This window comes from Podarcis erhardii, assembly GCF_964252035.2.
Source record: "Podarcis erhardii genome assembly, chromosome: 3".
NCBI classification, from domain to species: Eukaryota; Metazoa; Chordata; class Lepidosauria; order Squamata; family Lacertidae; genus Podarcis; species Podarcis erhardii.
Window position 1 is genome coordinate 37938835 of NC_138507.1, and position 13582 is coordinate 37952416.

Here is a 13582-nt window from a genome sequence, read left to right on the forward strand (position 1 = left end):
AATGTCAAAGTTGTCATCGACTGATGATAACTCAGATTATCTCAGAAAGGTTATCAGGGATTTGTGATGGCTTAATAGCAGCTCTTCATAGTCAACATCATCCATCCCCCTCTCCTTCAAAAATTGGGGAGAGGGGTTGCTTTTGACTTATGTGCAATAATGACTGCAATCCTAAACCACATAAGTAATTCATCTAGTTCTGGTTCTCAAAGAATAAAGCAGTCTCACTTCAAAATGGCACAATTCGTTGAATACATTGGTCTGGACTCTCCCAGCCTTCTTTTTTTACTTCTGTCTTAAGTAACCGAATTGCTCTGGGAAACAGGCCACAGTACAAGTGCCACAGAGCTGGAGGCCGCGCAGACAGTTGAGTGGTCGGTTGTGGTGTCACTCAGCTCTTCCATACCTCCAGCTCTGTGGCACTTGTACTGTGGCCTGGCACTGATCTCTTGTCTGTTGTTGTTGTTGTTGTTGTTTAGTCGTTTAATTGTGTCCGACTCTTCATGACCCCATGGACCAGAGCATGCCAGGCACTCCTGTCCTCCACTGCCTCCCGCAGTTTGGTCAAACTCATGCTGGTAGCTTCGAGAACACTGTCCAACCATCTCATCCTCTGTCGTCCCCTTCTCCTTGTGCCCTCCATCTTTCCCAACATCAGGGTCTTTTCCAAGGAGTCTTCTCTTCTCATGAGGTGGCCAAATTATTGGAGCCTCAGCTTCACAATCTGTCCTTCCAGTGAGCATTCAGGGCTGATTTCCTGAAGAATGGATAGGTTTGATCTTCTTGCAGTCCATAGGACTCTCAAGAGTCTCCTCCAGCACCATAATTCAAAAGCATCAATTATTCGGTGATCAGCCCTCTCTTGTCTGTAACTTTGGTTAATAGGCAGCAGAGAGTGAAAAAGGATACCGACAACAAAAACCCCTTCCCCACAATGAATGAGGCTCTCTAAGCCATGTTTTGAGAATCCCTGGCACATAAATACCTTTTCCTCTCATAAAAAGCAAAGGGAGCCACACTGATCCATAAAGAAAATTCCAGTTGGGCTGTTTAATACCATGCTGCTGGTTTACCAAGTCAAGCCAGTGGAATTGTCAATGTAAAAATGAGAAGAATCCATAAAGAGGAGTTATCCTGCCAAAATTGTATCTGTTTTATCATGCTGGAGACATTGAATTTAAAATATTTCCTGCTGTTTACCAAACTTCATTCAGGCAGAAAGTAAGAAATGGTATTCTCAACTTGAAACAATACATTTCCCTTTAGACCTGATGCTTATTAATTTATTCATTTCCTAAAGCTATTGCATCTTATTGTTATTATTTAATTTATTAATCTCCTTTTACATGTGTCTCAAGGTGATTGGCAACCATACCATGAAAATAGATAAAAATAGTTTTAAAACAGTACCAAAAATTGAAGATGGGTTTAAGTAAGAATACAAAATGAACACCTACGGCAGGGACCTTTTCATCCAGATGAAAAAGATTGTTGAAACAAAAAGGGCTTGTTTGCAGAAAGTACACATAGGGAGCAACCTGCTGCATCTCACCAGTGATACTGCCCTTCATGCAAACATATCCCCAAATGGTTCACACTGAGAAATTACAATAAAATACAATTTCATAATTAATCCCCAAGCATACCCCCACAATTAAAATAAAAAAGCACTTTCCAAATTCTCTTCAAAACCAGCCAAATGGGTGACTCACTTCCAGTGTTTAAAATATAACTCCCTCTTCCATCCGATCTAAAAATGTCGTTTTATTTAAAAAGCCAGGGAGAATAAAAATGTTTGGAACTGGCTCCTAAAAGGCAACAATTCCCAGGAGAGGGAATTCCATAACTGATGATAAAGCCCTGCTCCATCAAGCACAGGCACAACTTCTGTTATTTATATTTAAGACAACCGTTTGCTGCCCTGAGGTGCATGAAGTATAAAATCTGAAACAGATAAACAGCAGAGAAAGGGGAGGCAGTGGAGAAAAGAGAAGCAGTACATGGTTGTTTCAGTTACAGATAGGTAGCCGTGTTGGTCTGCCATAGTCAAATATATATATATATATTCCTTCCAGTAGCACCTTAAAGACCAACTAAGTTAGTTCTTGGTATGAGCTTTCGTGTGCATGCACACTTCTTCAGATACACTGAAACAGAAGTCACCAGACCCTTCTATATAGTGAGAAGGTGGGGAGGGGTATTCTATATAGTGAGAAGGTGGGGAGGGGTATTCTGAGTAATACCCCTCCCCACCTTCTCACTATATAGAAGGGTCTGGTGACTTCTGTTTCAGTGTATCTGAAGAAGTGTGCATGCACACGAAAGCTCATACCAAGAACTAACTTAGTTGGTCTTTAAGGTGCTACTGGAAGGAATTTTTTTATTTTGTTTTGACTATGGTTGTTTCAGTTATCTGTGCTAGGGCTTAGTTAGAAGCTGAGTTCCATTGGGACAATGGAGCTAGGCCGCAGGCCGTGGGAGCACAGAAAGTTCACAAAAATTACCTGCATTAAAATGTGGATCCTCTTCCATGACTACCACAGCTTCTTCCACTGCATCTAATGCACTCCCTCCATGTTTAAGGATACCGTAACCTTTCAGCGCTGCTCTGGTGACACCAGAACGACATCCGTCTTCTCTATCTTTAAAGATGCGACCAGCTCCACCATGAACCACGATTACTGGCTTCATGTTGTTTCCTGGATAGAAATGCAGAATTGTTACTCTGTCAGAAGAACTAACATCCCTTACAAAACAAAGTCAAAGCATACTGCCTGCAAGCTTCCTTTAATTTCACGTCTCAACTGTGGAAATGGGATGAGCTATTGCCTAGATCTCATTCACGAAGCGACAACATAGTTCACAGGACATCTCCTGACCCTGAAAATCCTGTCAAGAGTTGTACAATGCTGACATTTTCAGCTTGTGAGGAATTCTTTATCTGGACTCTTCCTACCAGCTGAGGGTTCAAAGTGCAGTCTTACTCCTGTTAAGTTTAAATGGACTTTTATTACTGATTAAAAGAGGAAGGGAAACACACAATATTTCATGAGGAGAGAGCATTACACAGGCTTAGCCAACACAGCATGTTTTCCAAGTAATCAAATCACTTCATATGCTGCCTCAATAATTCTAGCTCACATTGTTTTCTTTAAAAGGTCGTCACCTGATTAGAGAAATCTTACAGTGCAAGCCTAACCAAGTCTGCTCAGAGCTAAGTCCTACTGAGGGCAAAAGGGTTTACTCTCAGGTAAGTGAATACAGAATTGCAGCTTTAATATATTAGTTGTGTGCAGTGCTGTTATTTTAGAAAGAGAGGTGCCAGAACTCATCATGAATGCCTCCCTTGTTCTCTTAGAATGGCAATGACACCTACCTGAGAGGTGCCGGAACTGAGTTCCGGTTAGTTTCAGCTGAAAAGAAGCCCTAGCTGTAGGAATTTTAACTGATTACATCTGCATATATTTGCATGTACATAAAATATTTATTTTGCAGAGATAAGAAAGCACTCTCTCTTTGTTTTCAGATACCACATAAATCTGTTGTAGCAGACACAATCTTGTGAGAAGCATCTTTTAAAGGAAGGGAACAGACTCATCTATAATGATGCCTGCCATGTACAGTTATTAAAAAGGAACATTTAATAATAAACATTAAGGGAGAGGAAACATCTGTGTCCTGGTTAGGTGGGCTACATTTTAGTCAATCAAAAGGCCTTTAATCAATAAATCTGATTGATTGATTGATTAATTAATTAATCAGTATCCTAATTATTATTCTCATGGAAAGTATGAGGGAGATGCGTGTGCTCCCAAAACATTCGGGAACATCACGGGGAGTGATGCTCTACCATTGCTGTTTTGCAAATGCCAGCAGTATGACTGGTGACTGGCACCTCTCCTTCACACTAATTTATCATATCAAAGACCCACGGTGAATTAGTATATCTGCAGGCTGCTGTGTGAAGCTCAGAGCAGCTTGTCTATGGATGGGTAAGCTTTCATAACCCTGTGTCTTCATTCTGCAATGTCTGTGCCTATCAAACTCGCATGGCATGAGTAGTTTAGCTCTGCAGAATAACAATACTTGGTGAAAAGAATGGAGACATGTATGTTTCCAGGGTGTAAACCAGGACACATATCATATTATTCTAAATCAGAAGGCTACTTTCAACGGTATGATTTTCATCAATGCAATTGATGCTGTAACTCTAGTGCTGAAAACTGTAGCTGAATATTTTTACAAAAACATCTACTGAATATCTAGGCATGGGCACAAAAGGGGATGGAGTGCTTTGGTATACCATTGTCTGCCTCAGAAAAAGCTCTTCCTGTGTGAATTTATGTTACAGGAATGAGATACAGGCACACAACCTTGAGGGAAAATCCATAATGAAGTAAGCAGAGTTAAACCAATCCTTTCTTTGGAAGTTGGGGGTGGTATGTGTACTCAAAAAAAATTAATTAGGCAAATAAGTAAATCTGCATCCATTAAATATTTTCCATCAATTCATATTTAAAATGTTGTATTTGATCCTTCAGGGGTATTTTCTTGGCATGGCTGGCTACTGTATATTCCATACCAAGAGAAACAGATCTTATTTCTGAGAAAAGATATTATTTATTTAGACTTTGAAGGGGACTCTGCCACCAGTGCCAATACAAGTCGATTTTAGAATTATGGCCAACATCAGTTTATTTGTAATCTTTGGGAACTTGTCAAAATATGTGTCACATACAAAATATGTAAAGTTGTTTGTTTTTAATGACATGGAATGCATAGGCACATATGACAGGTGTGGATGACCAGGGCTGCCTCCAGATTATCAGTGTTTTGTGTGAGGGAGTCAATAACATACTGTAAAGCTGAGTTTGTGCAATTAAAGTGGAGCAAAGTGCTCTATTGTTGCAACAACAACAATACTTTTTGCTGTTAGGAAAGAGATGGGGAAATGCACTAAATGCTGTTGGATAAACAACTGGTTAATGCAAATACATCAAACCACTGCACAAGCAAATCGGGATGAATGCTCATAGCTCTATAGCCTCCCCACAAGCACACAGTAAAGACTGGTCATAGTATGACATCTGTGTAAGCTTTCTGCCAGCAAATCAGGGTGGATTCTCAATAAACAGATCACATTGAAGAACCCTACACAGCCACAGAACTCATCAGGGAAATGGGCAGTGTAGCAAGCCTTGCTGAAAGCCTTTAAACAACAGGCAATGTAGACCTAAACAGGCCTTTTTAAAAGTGCCCAATGAGTCTTACTCCCTAGTAAGAATGGGATTACAACCAAAGGGTAGTATTCAAGTAAGTCCTGCTCACAGCAGACATACTGACAGGGCTGGCCCAAGACATTTTGGCACCTGAGACTAACAACACAATCCTTCACCACATACACACACACACCAGTTGGAATGAGAGGGGAGAGTATAAATCAGCTTTAGGGTGAGAGGGAAAGGTGAAGATTTTATGGGGGAAGTGAAGATTAGCAATGGAATGAGTGGAGGAGGCTGTGGAGGAAGAGGAGGAAGGAACAACAGAGGCCAGCCCTGCCCACTGAAATTAATGAACCTAAATTAATTATGTCTATGAGTGTCAATGGGCCTACTCTGAGTAGAGCTAGCATTGGAAACCACTCATAATAATGGTGTATTTCCCTGTGGAGTCATCGCACAGAGGAAAGCGGATATTGCAAGATGTGCATTATTTCCTCCTTAAGCTGCAAGCACAACATGATGCCAAAATCAGAACACCTGAGAAATTTAGGTCAGGCCGGGCCTAGGAAAGAAGCAAAAAAAAAAGCTAATACTATTCTAGGCTACATCAACTGAAGTATGGTGCCCTGAACAAGGGAAGTAATAATCCCACTCTATTCTGTGTGCCCTACAATTTAAGAAGGATGTTGACAAGCTAGAACATGCGTAGAGGAGGGTGACCAAGATGATCAGGGGTCTGGAAAACAAGCCTTATGAGGAACAGTTGAGGGAGCGGGGTATGTTTAGCCTGGCAGAGGAGATATGATAGCCACCTTCAAATATCTGAAGGGCTGTCAAGTGGAAGATGGAGCAAGCTTCTTTTCTCCTGCTCCAGAAGCGAGGATCTAAACTGATGGCTTCAAGTTACAAGAAAGGAGATTCTGACTAAACACCTGGAAGAACTTTCTGACAGTAAGAGCTGTTCGACAATAGAATGGTCTCCTTTGGGAGGTGGTGCACTCTGCCTCCTTGGAGGTTTTTAAAGCATAGGTCAGACAGCCAGTCTGTCATGGATGATCTAGTTGAAATTCCTGCATTGCAGGGGGTTGGACTGGATGACCCTTGAGGTCCCTTCCAACTCTACAATTCCTTCAAAGCCCTCCCATTGGCGAAGGGTTTTTGCTAGGCCACCTGTGACGTCTCCCTTATTCACACTTACTGTCTGACTCTGGGAACGTGTGGATTCCCCCGAGTAGCTAGCAAGCTGGAGGGAAGCCAGCAAAGGGAGGAAAGCTCCCACCCATACACTCATTCATCCATTCTCCCGGCCTGTTGCAAGCCGTCCTCTCCCAGAGGTTTACTCACGGGTGGTTGCTTTTCCCGACTGCCCTTCAAAACCATCACCCTAGCATTTAAAATCGTTAAAAGCAGAGCACGGAGGAAGCCAAGAGCGGCTGCAAATAATATTACTCTTACAGTTAAATGTATTTCCAGAGCTCCACGGAGGGTGGGTGGGTAGGTAGGAGGGGTGATCACATGGCGGGGACAACTCCCCTTTCGCACCCTTGCCCTTAGAAAAGAGAGCCGCCTCGTTTTGCCTCCGTTTCAATGGGTTTGAAGCGAAGCTGCCCTCAACTGGAATGGCCGCTGCTGCCTTCAGGTCCGCCCCTCGCGAAAATGGCCGACCCATCCCATCCGATTCAACGTAACTGAAGCAAAATGACCGCCAGCTGTAAAGATGGTCGGTGCGCCTCTCTCTATCTCTCTCTGTGCACAGAAGGGAGGTGTTCGCTTTTATCTCGCACTTTGGTTTCTCCCTCCTCCTCCTCCCCTTCCTCCTCCTCTCCACAAAGTGAGAATGTTGAAGCAGCAGGAGGCAGAGGTGGTTAATTCAAAGCTGACTGCATCTCACTGAACGGGATTTTGGCAGCCCAGGACAGCAAGAAAGAAAACCCAATAGATCCTAGCAGAAATATTCGCAGATCATAGGGAGGATTTTAACATGCAGGCAGCCTGCTCTTGCTCGCATAACCAATTTCTGGAGATATTCGTTCTCTACCCTATTCACCGCCCCCTATCATATACAGTGGGATGCGGGTGGTGCTGTGGGTTAAACCACAGAGCCTTGGATTTGCTGATCAGAAGGTCGGCAGTTCGAATCCCTGCAACGGGGTGAGTGCCCGTTGCTCGGTCCCAGCTTCTGCCAACCTAGCAGTTCAAAAGCACAAAATGCAAGTAGATAAATAGGTACCGCTCCGGCGGGAAGGTAAACGGTGTTTCCATGTGCTGCTCTAGTTTGCCAGAAGCGGCTTAGTCATGCTGGCCACATGACCTGGAAGCTGTACGCCGGCTCCCTCGGCCAATAAAGCGAGATAAGTGCCACAACCCCAGAGTTGGTCACGACTGGACCTAGCGGTCAGGGGTCCCTTTACCTATCATATACAGTATTTTAAAGTGTCTTTACTGTTAGTTACTTTATTTCTTTTTCTGTAGCTATACTACAGGGCTATTTTTCAAGGCTATTTTCAACCCTTAATTTGCAGTAGCAGTTTGACTGCCCAGTTTTAGCCTTTGAACACCTAAGGAATAATTAAGGTGTGTCACTCACCCATGAGCATGTGCACAATGCCTATTCTAAAAATTACCAGCCTAGCCCAGCCCTACCCCACACAGTTGTGAATTTGGCCATGGGTTTCTTTGTGAGAGCAAACTTGGGCGTTAATAAATTCCAGATATAATCATGAGATTAGCATGCAATGAATTTACAAGATAACATTTTATTTTATGAGGTTTCAAATGCCAGTGGCATACTGAATCAGCCATCAGTCCTATGCTTGCTTATTTGGCAGCAAGTCCCATTGAATTATTCAGGATTTACATCTAAGCAAACACAGGGGGGTGGGGGTGGAGGAAGTAAATATTACAAATAACTGAACAAATAGTGAGTAGACTTGGAGTCTGAAGACCTTGTATTCCAGATCTACTACACTGTGCATCTGTGGATGAAACCTGTATCCAGGCAGTGTCTTTCCACTCACTGCTTAAACCGGGGGTAGGGAAATTGGATCAGAAGAAGAACCTGTTGGATCAGAAGAATAGCCTTTGTAGTCCTATAGCCCAGTGTTTCCCAACCGGTGTTCCGCGGCACACTAGTGTGCCGCGAGAGGTTGCCGGGTGTGCCGTGGGTGGGAGGCGGGCGAGTCGGGCTGCTTTAGCCCCGTGCGTGCTCTCCCAGCTGGAGAGGTGACGCGCGCCTATGGAGGCTCCTGCCATAGGCGCGCGTCACCTCTCCAGCTGGGAGAGCACGCAGGGGGCTAAAGCAGCCCCCCGCGACCCTCTCCCCGCTGGAGAGGTGACGCGCGCCTATGGCAGGAGCCTCCATAGGCGCGCGTCACCTCTCCAGCGGGGAGAGGGTCGCGCGGGGCTAAAGCAGCCCCCCGCGACCCTCTCCCCGCTGGAGAGGTGACGCGCGCCTATGGCAGGAGCCTCCATAGGCGCGCGTCACCTCTCCAGCTGGGAGAGCACGCACGGGGCTAAAGCAGCCCCCCGCGACCCTCTCCCGGCTGGAGACGCGGGGCTGGGGCGGGGGAAGCCCGAGCTTCCCCCTCCCCCAGAACGGGACCCAGAGCTCTGGGAGCTTGCGGGGCTGGGGGAGGAGGAAGCCCTCCGCCAGCCTCCAAACCATGTCGGGAGACAGCGGGTGGGCGCGCTACGCCTCTCCCGCTGTCTCCCGAGTTTGCGGGGCTGGCGACGGGGAGGAGCAGGCTTCTCCCCCCCGCCAGCCTTCTAACCAAGTCGAGGGACAGCGGGATGGCGGCGTTCCTTCGGAGGACGCCCGTGCTCCGCGCTGGTGTTGGCCAGCCTTGCGCACCCGGGGGATCTCCCCCCAGGAGCGCAAGGCTTGCGGGCGGCGCAGAGCACGGGGCGCCCTTCAGAGGACGCCCCGTGCTCCGCGCTGTGTTGGCAAGCCTTGCGCACGGGGGGCGCGTGGGGCGCCCTGAAACAGAGGGTTCCCCATGCTGCAGACTGTAGCCTGCCGCCCGATGCGCGGGGCGCCCTGAAGCAGAGCGCCCCTCGCGCCAGGCAGACATGGGCCAGCCCCACAAGCTCGGGGGACAGTGGGGAGGCGCAGCACCGCCATCCCACTGTTCCCCGACCTGGTTTTGGGGGGGGAAATAAAGGAAATTTTTTTTTCCTTTATTTCCCCCCCCCCCAAAAAAGTAGGTGCGTCCTATGGGACGGAGCGTCCTAAAAATACGGTACTTACTATTTCATAATAAAGTAATTATAAAATACCGGTACTTTCTTTGTGTTTATTTGATGCCTATTAAAGAGAGTTACTTTATATATAGTCAATATAGGCACAGAGTTAATTTTTTAAACATTTTCTAATGGTGGTGTGCCTCGAGATTTTTTTCATGAAACAAGTGTGCCTTTGCCCAAAAAAGGTTGGGAAACACTGCTATAGCCCCCTGTTCTCACAGTGGCCAGCTAAGTGCTTGCAAAATGCTCCTCACCCCCCAAAACAGGAAGAAAGGTGTGTTTTGGAACTTCAGGATGCATTTGCATGGGGATAAAGGAATGGAGGAGATTTCCTGCAACTCTACCTTTGTTGTAAAATAATAATAATAATAATAATTTATTATTTATACCCTGCCCATCTGGCTGGGTTTCCCCAGCCACTCTGGGTGGCTTCCAACAAACCACTAAAATACAATAACCTATTAAACATTAAAAGCTTCCCTAAACAGGCCTGCCTTCAGATGTCTTCTAAAAGTTTGGTAGTTATTTTTCTCTTTGACATCTGGAGGGAGGGCGTTCCACAGGGCGGGTGCCACTACCGAGAAGGCCCTCTGCCTGGTTCCCTGTAACTTGGCTTCTCGCAGCGAAGGAACCGCCAGAAGGCCCTTGGCGCTGGACCTCAGTGTCCGGGCAACTTTCTCCCCCTTGCACAATGGGGAAGGAAGAAAAAAATGAGTCTTGCAAGCAAGTGCACCACTCGGGAGAAGTCTCCTTTGTTGCCTTCGCTTGCAAAACGCTCCTTTCTTCCTCCCGTCCATGTCACGGTGTCAATTCCCATGAAAGGATTTTAATAAGTGAGTGGGATACCCATTTGTCAATCATGTGACATCGTAATGAAACCAAGTGATTGAAAGTTGGGTTGACCTGCCTGTCTGCCAAAGTTGGCCCATGAGAAGGGAGAGAAAGTTTCCCACTCCTTTAAAAGGCAGTCCTTGACATCATGCTTTTTGGGAGGTGGAGAAGAAATTGGAGATTAATAGTGCTGTCCTATGCATGTCTAATTAGAAGTAAGCCCCATGTATTCAATGGGACTTTCTCCCAAGTAGACATGCTAAAGAATCAGTGAATTTGTAGAAATAAAGATTTAATGGGGCAATTTCACAAACCATATCTCCTTGAATTATAGGGTCTGTTCTATAAATTATCGGTTGAATCACTGTTTCTCTCCAGTGATAGTTATAACCATAGGAAGCCCAAGTCTTTTCCATCTGGGAAGTGCAGACACAGTTGCAAAGTTTGGAAGCCTGTCCTTTGCTATCTGGAGGGACAGAAGTGTCACACTTTGTCAAAGTTTAATATAATCTAAAAAAAGAGATGTCTTGCCCTCAAAATTTTACAAAAGGTACAGGAAAATAAAGTACAGTGAAGAAGGTGCCCTGAAGATTCCCACCACTCTCCTTACACAAAATGCACCACTACTTGGTGGACCTTTAAAAAAAAGGTCAGAAGAAACACAATACTAAGTGGCACTGACATGTTAGATCCAGGCTGAATGACATGACCCTTTTTCAGAATAAAATGAAACTCTGAATTACAGAACTTTACCAGGAAGGTAACAAAGTCATCATTTTAGAATGACCTAGAAATGTAGACAACGATACAAAAGTAAAAGAGCACGAGAGAGAACCTCAGCTTTATCAGAGTAGATGTAAGAATTTCCCCCTTATTTGAAATAAAAATGTAGCTTTGCTGGGCATCTGTACCATAGTATTTTTAAATGTGCCAATTTGTTGAGAAACATGATTTGCCACTGAGAAAGTTTAAAATGCTATATGAGATATATAGTCTCTAACGAACTATTTAATGAGTGAAACCTACTTCTTGTATAAGCTCCACCAATTAAGTCCTAAACAAAAGTAGCAAACAGCAAGCAAAAAGCATATCCAGCAAAACCATCCTAATCTACCCGCATCTCAGTGCATGTGCCCCGGAACTAAACAAGAGTTACAAGCCAGAAATGCTATGTGGTATGAGCCATTTTCACCAGTGTTACCACAGAGGAATAACTGTGACTGCCATGGTGGATAATATCAGAGAGGAATGCCCTATTTTAGGAGAGGCTGTTCTGTAGCTGCAACACCTCCCATTTCAGAGTGGGGGGCACTGTCCTTAGTTGGTACATTGAGGTCACCCTGCCTGCCCCGCTGCTGGCCCATGAGGCCACTGTGGTAACTGCCAGTTCCAGAGTCTGGTCTGAGCTTTTGGGTGAGGTGCCTCCTCCTCAAGTTTACCATCCCAGGCAACTGCCCAGTTTGCCTTCCTGTAACTACATTGTTGGGTGTGGTAGAGGCATAGCAGCAGGGAGCGTCAGATTGGTTCAGCTGCTCCCCTCTCCCTCTCAGTAACCAGCAGCAACATGCAGTGCTGTTGAGAAGCCAGGTAAGCAACACACTGCTGCCTCATCAACCACTACTGAAATTTAATCCTTGGAAAGCACAGAGAGGGAAGGAAAGAAGGGGAAGGATTCCTAGGACAATTGCTTGAATAGTGCATTTAATTCCCATGGCTGTAGCTCAATGGAAATCACACACTATGCATGCTTGCCCACCATGGCAACTTTTTTCTTTACAGTACCCCTTGGGCCTTGGGCTGCTGTAGAATACCATACAACAAACACTGGTGTATACTATATAGGGCAGAATGACGTGACTGCCTCAGGCAGAAGATGGGTGAAGAATGGTGGCGAGGTGTGGATGGACAAAGCCATTTGTGACACTTAAGCCTGATGCCTTCAGGTGTCCTGATGCCATTGCTGAAGTAAAATTCAATTTTTATTTTATTTTATTTTTTGCATGAGGCAGCAAAATGTTTTGGGCCTGGCTGGTGTCCACAGAAACTGCGCTAATTTAGGTCTCTTGTCATTTTTGTCTTTTTAGTCATGGAGTACAATAGAAATCATATTTATGGGGAATGTTTTTGTTAACTTCCAATAACTTTTTCATTACCAAAAAGCCCCCACAACCCCCTCCACTCAACAATCCTAAAACATTCTGTGTTCCTGAAAATAAAATGATGGTACTCAGGACAAAGCAACCGCAGTGAAGCTTGAAAGCTTGGACTACAGGGTCTCTGCGGCTGCTTTCTTAACAGAATAGGAGATCAATCTTGTTTTAACAATGAGTAACTTTCTTACCCATTAAAAATAGATCACAGTGTTGTGAGCTCAGGGGAAGAATCTGCTAAAGATTTTGTGTGTGGTGCTGTGCGACTTGCTGCTGTCTTGTTACAATATGTGCCCAAAATTGAATAAGAAATCAGAATTGCATTGCTCCACATAGTCTTTTGAGTTATAATTTGATTTGCACAGTACTCCACTGACCTCTTCAGCATTTTATAATATAAATGAGCTTATCTATTTTCTGTCTCTGGTTTATGAGAAGGGCAAAAAAAATCAGATTGACAGCCACCCCAGATAATAGCACAGCACCCTTTTGTATTTCATACTGCTGCAATATTCTAATTCAGTTTAAGCTCCTTGTTTCTTCCTGGAAATAACTTGATTTTGACATGGAAAATAGTGCAAACTCAGCTTGTATTCATTAGGGACAGGCCATTCTATATTCAGTCAGCAAGTTTGGGGGATTTCACAGGCTGCTGATAGACTTGCCTTGTTATAAGAAGAATGTGTAATTAGCACCTTTTGGTCACTGGGCTGAAAGTTAGTAGTGGAAGTTAGTTTATAATCCGGGAATTCAGCCGTGATCAGGTTTGGCACTGCAATAATCAGTGGGGGCAACATAACCGTGTGTGTAATAACACAGCAGCCTTGTAATTATTTTTTCAGAGCACCTGATCCATTTTTTAAATTCAATTAAGAAAAAGAAATCACATTGAAGGCAACTGACATTATCTTTCCCACAGGCTCTTTATACCAACTCCTTTTAAGCTATTCATCTTGAAAATATATTCCCACTTGCCTACACATATGATTATCTGAGCAATCTGGATTTCCCTCTTACTCCAAACCATTGGGGGAAGTGAGGCTATGCTGGGTTTCCCCCTTTAAATTGATACTTCAAGGATATAGGTTTGAATTTATGTAGTATGGGTTCTGCTTAGATATCCAGAGACTTCAAGAA

At 44.6% G+C, this 13582-nt stretch overlaps 1 protein-coding gene across 8 annotated transcripts in view; it reads right to left on the reverse strand.

Moving 5' to 3' along the window:
* Positions 1–13582, reverse strand: part of ASRGL1 (asparaginase and isoaspartyl peptidase 1) — a 73367-nt gene that overhangs the window by 23489 nt on the left and 36296 nt on the right. For 4 of the 8 annotated variants that reach the window (XM_081857346.1, XM_081857351.1, XM_081857350.1 and 1 more), the window contains one exon: positions 2505–2699. In XM_081857346.1, coding sequence (XP_081713472.1) covers positions 2505–2699 — 195 coding nt within the window. Of the gene's footprint in view, positions 1–2504; positions 2700–2771; positions 2886–6566; positions 6819–13582 lie in introns of those variants that run through there. The other 4 variants (XM_081857348.1, XM_081857349.1, XM_081857347.1 and 1 more) reach the window with 4 other exon arrangements.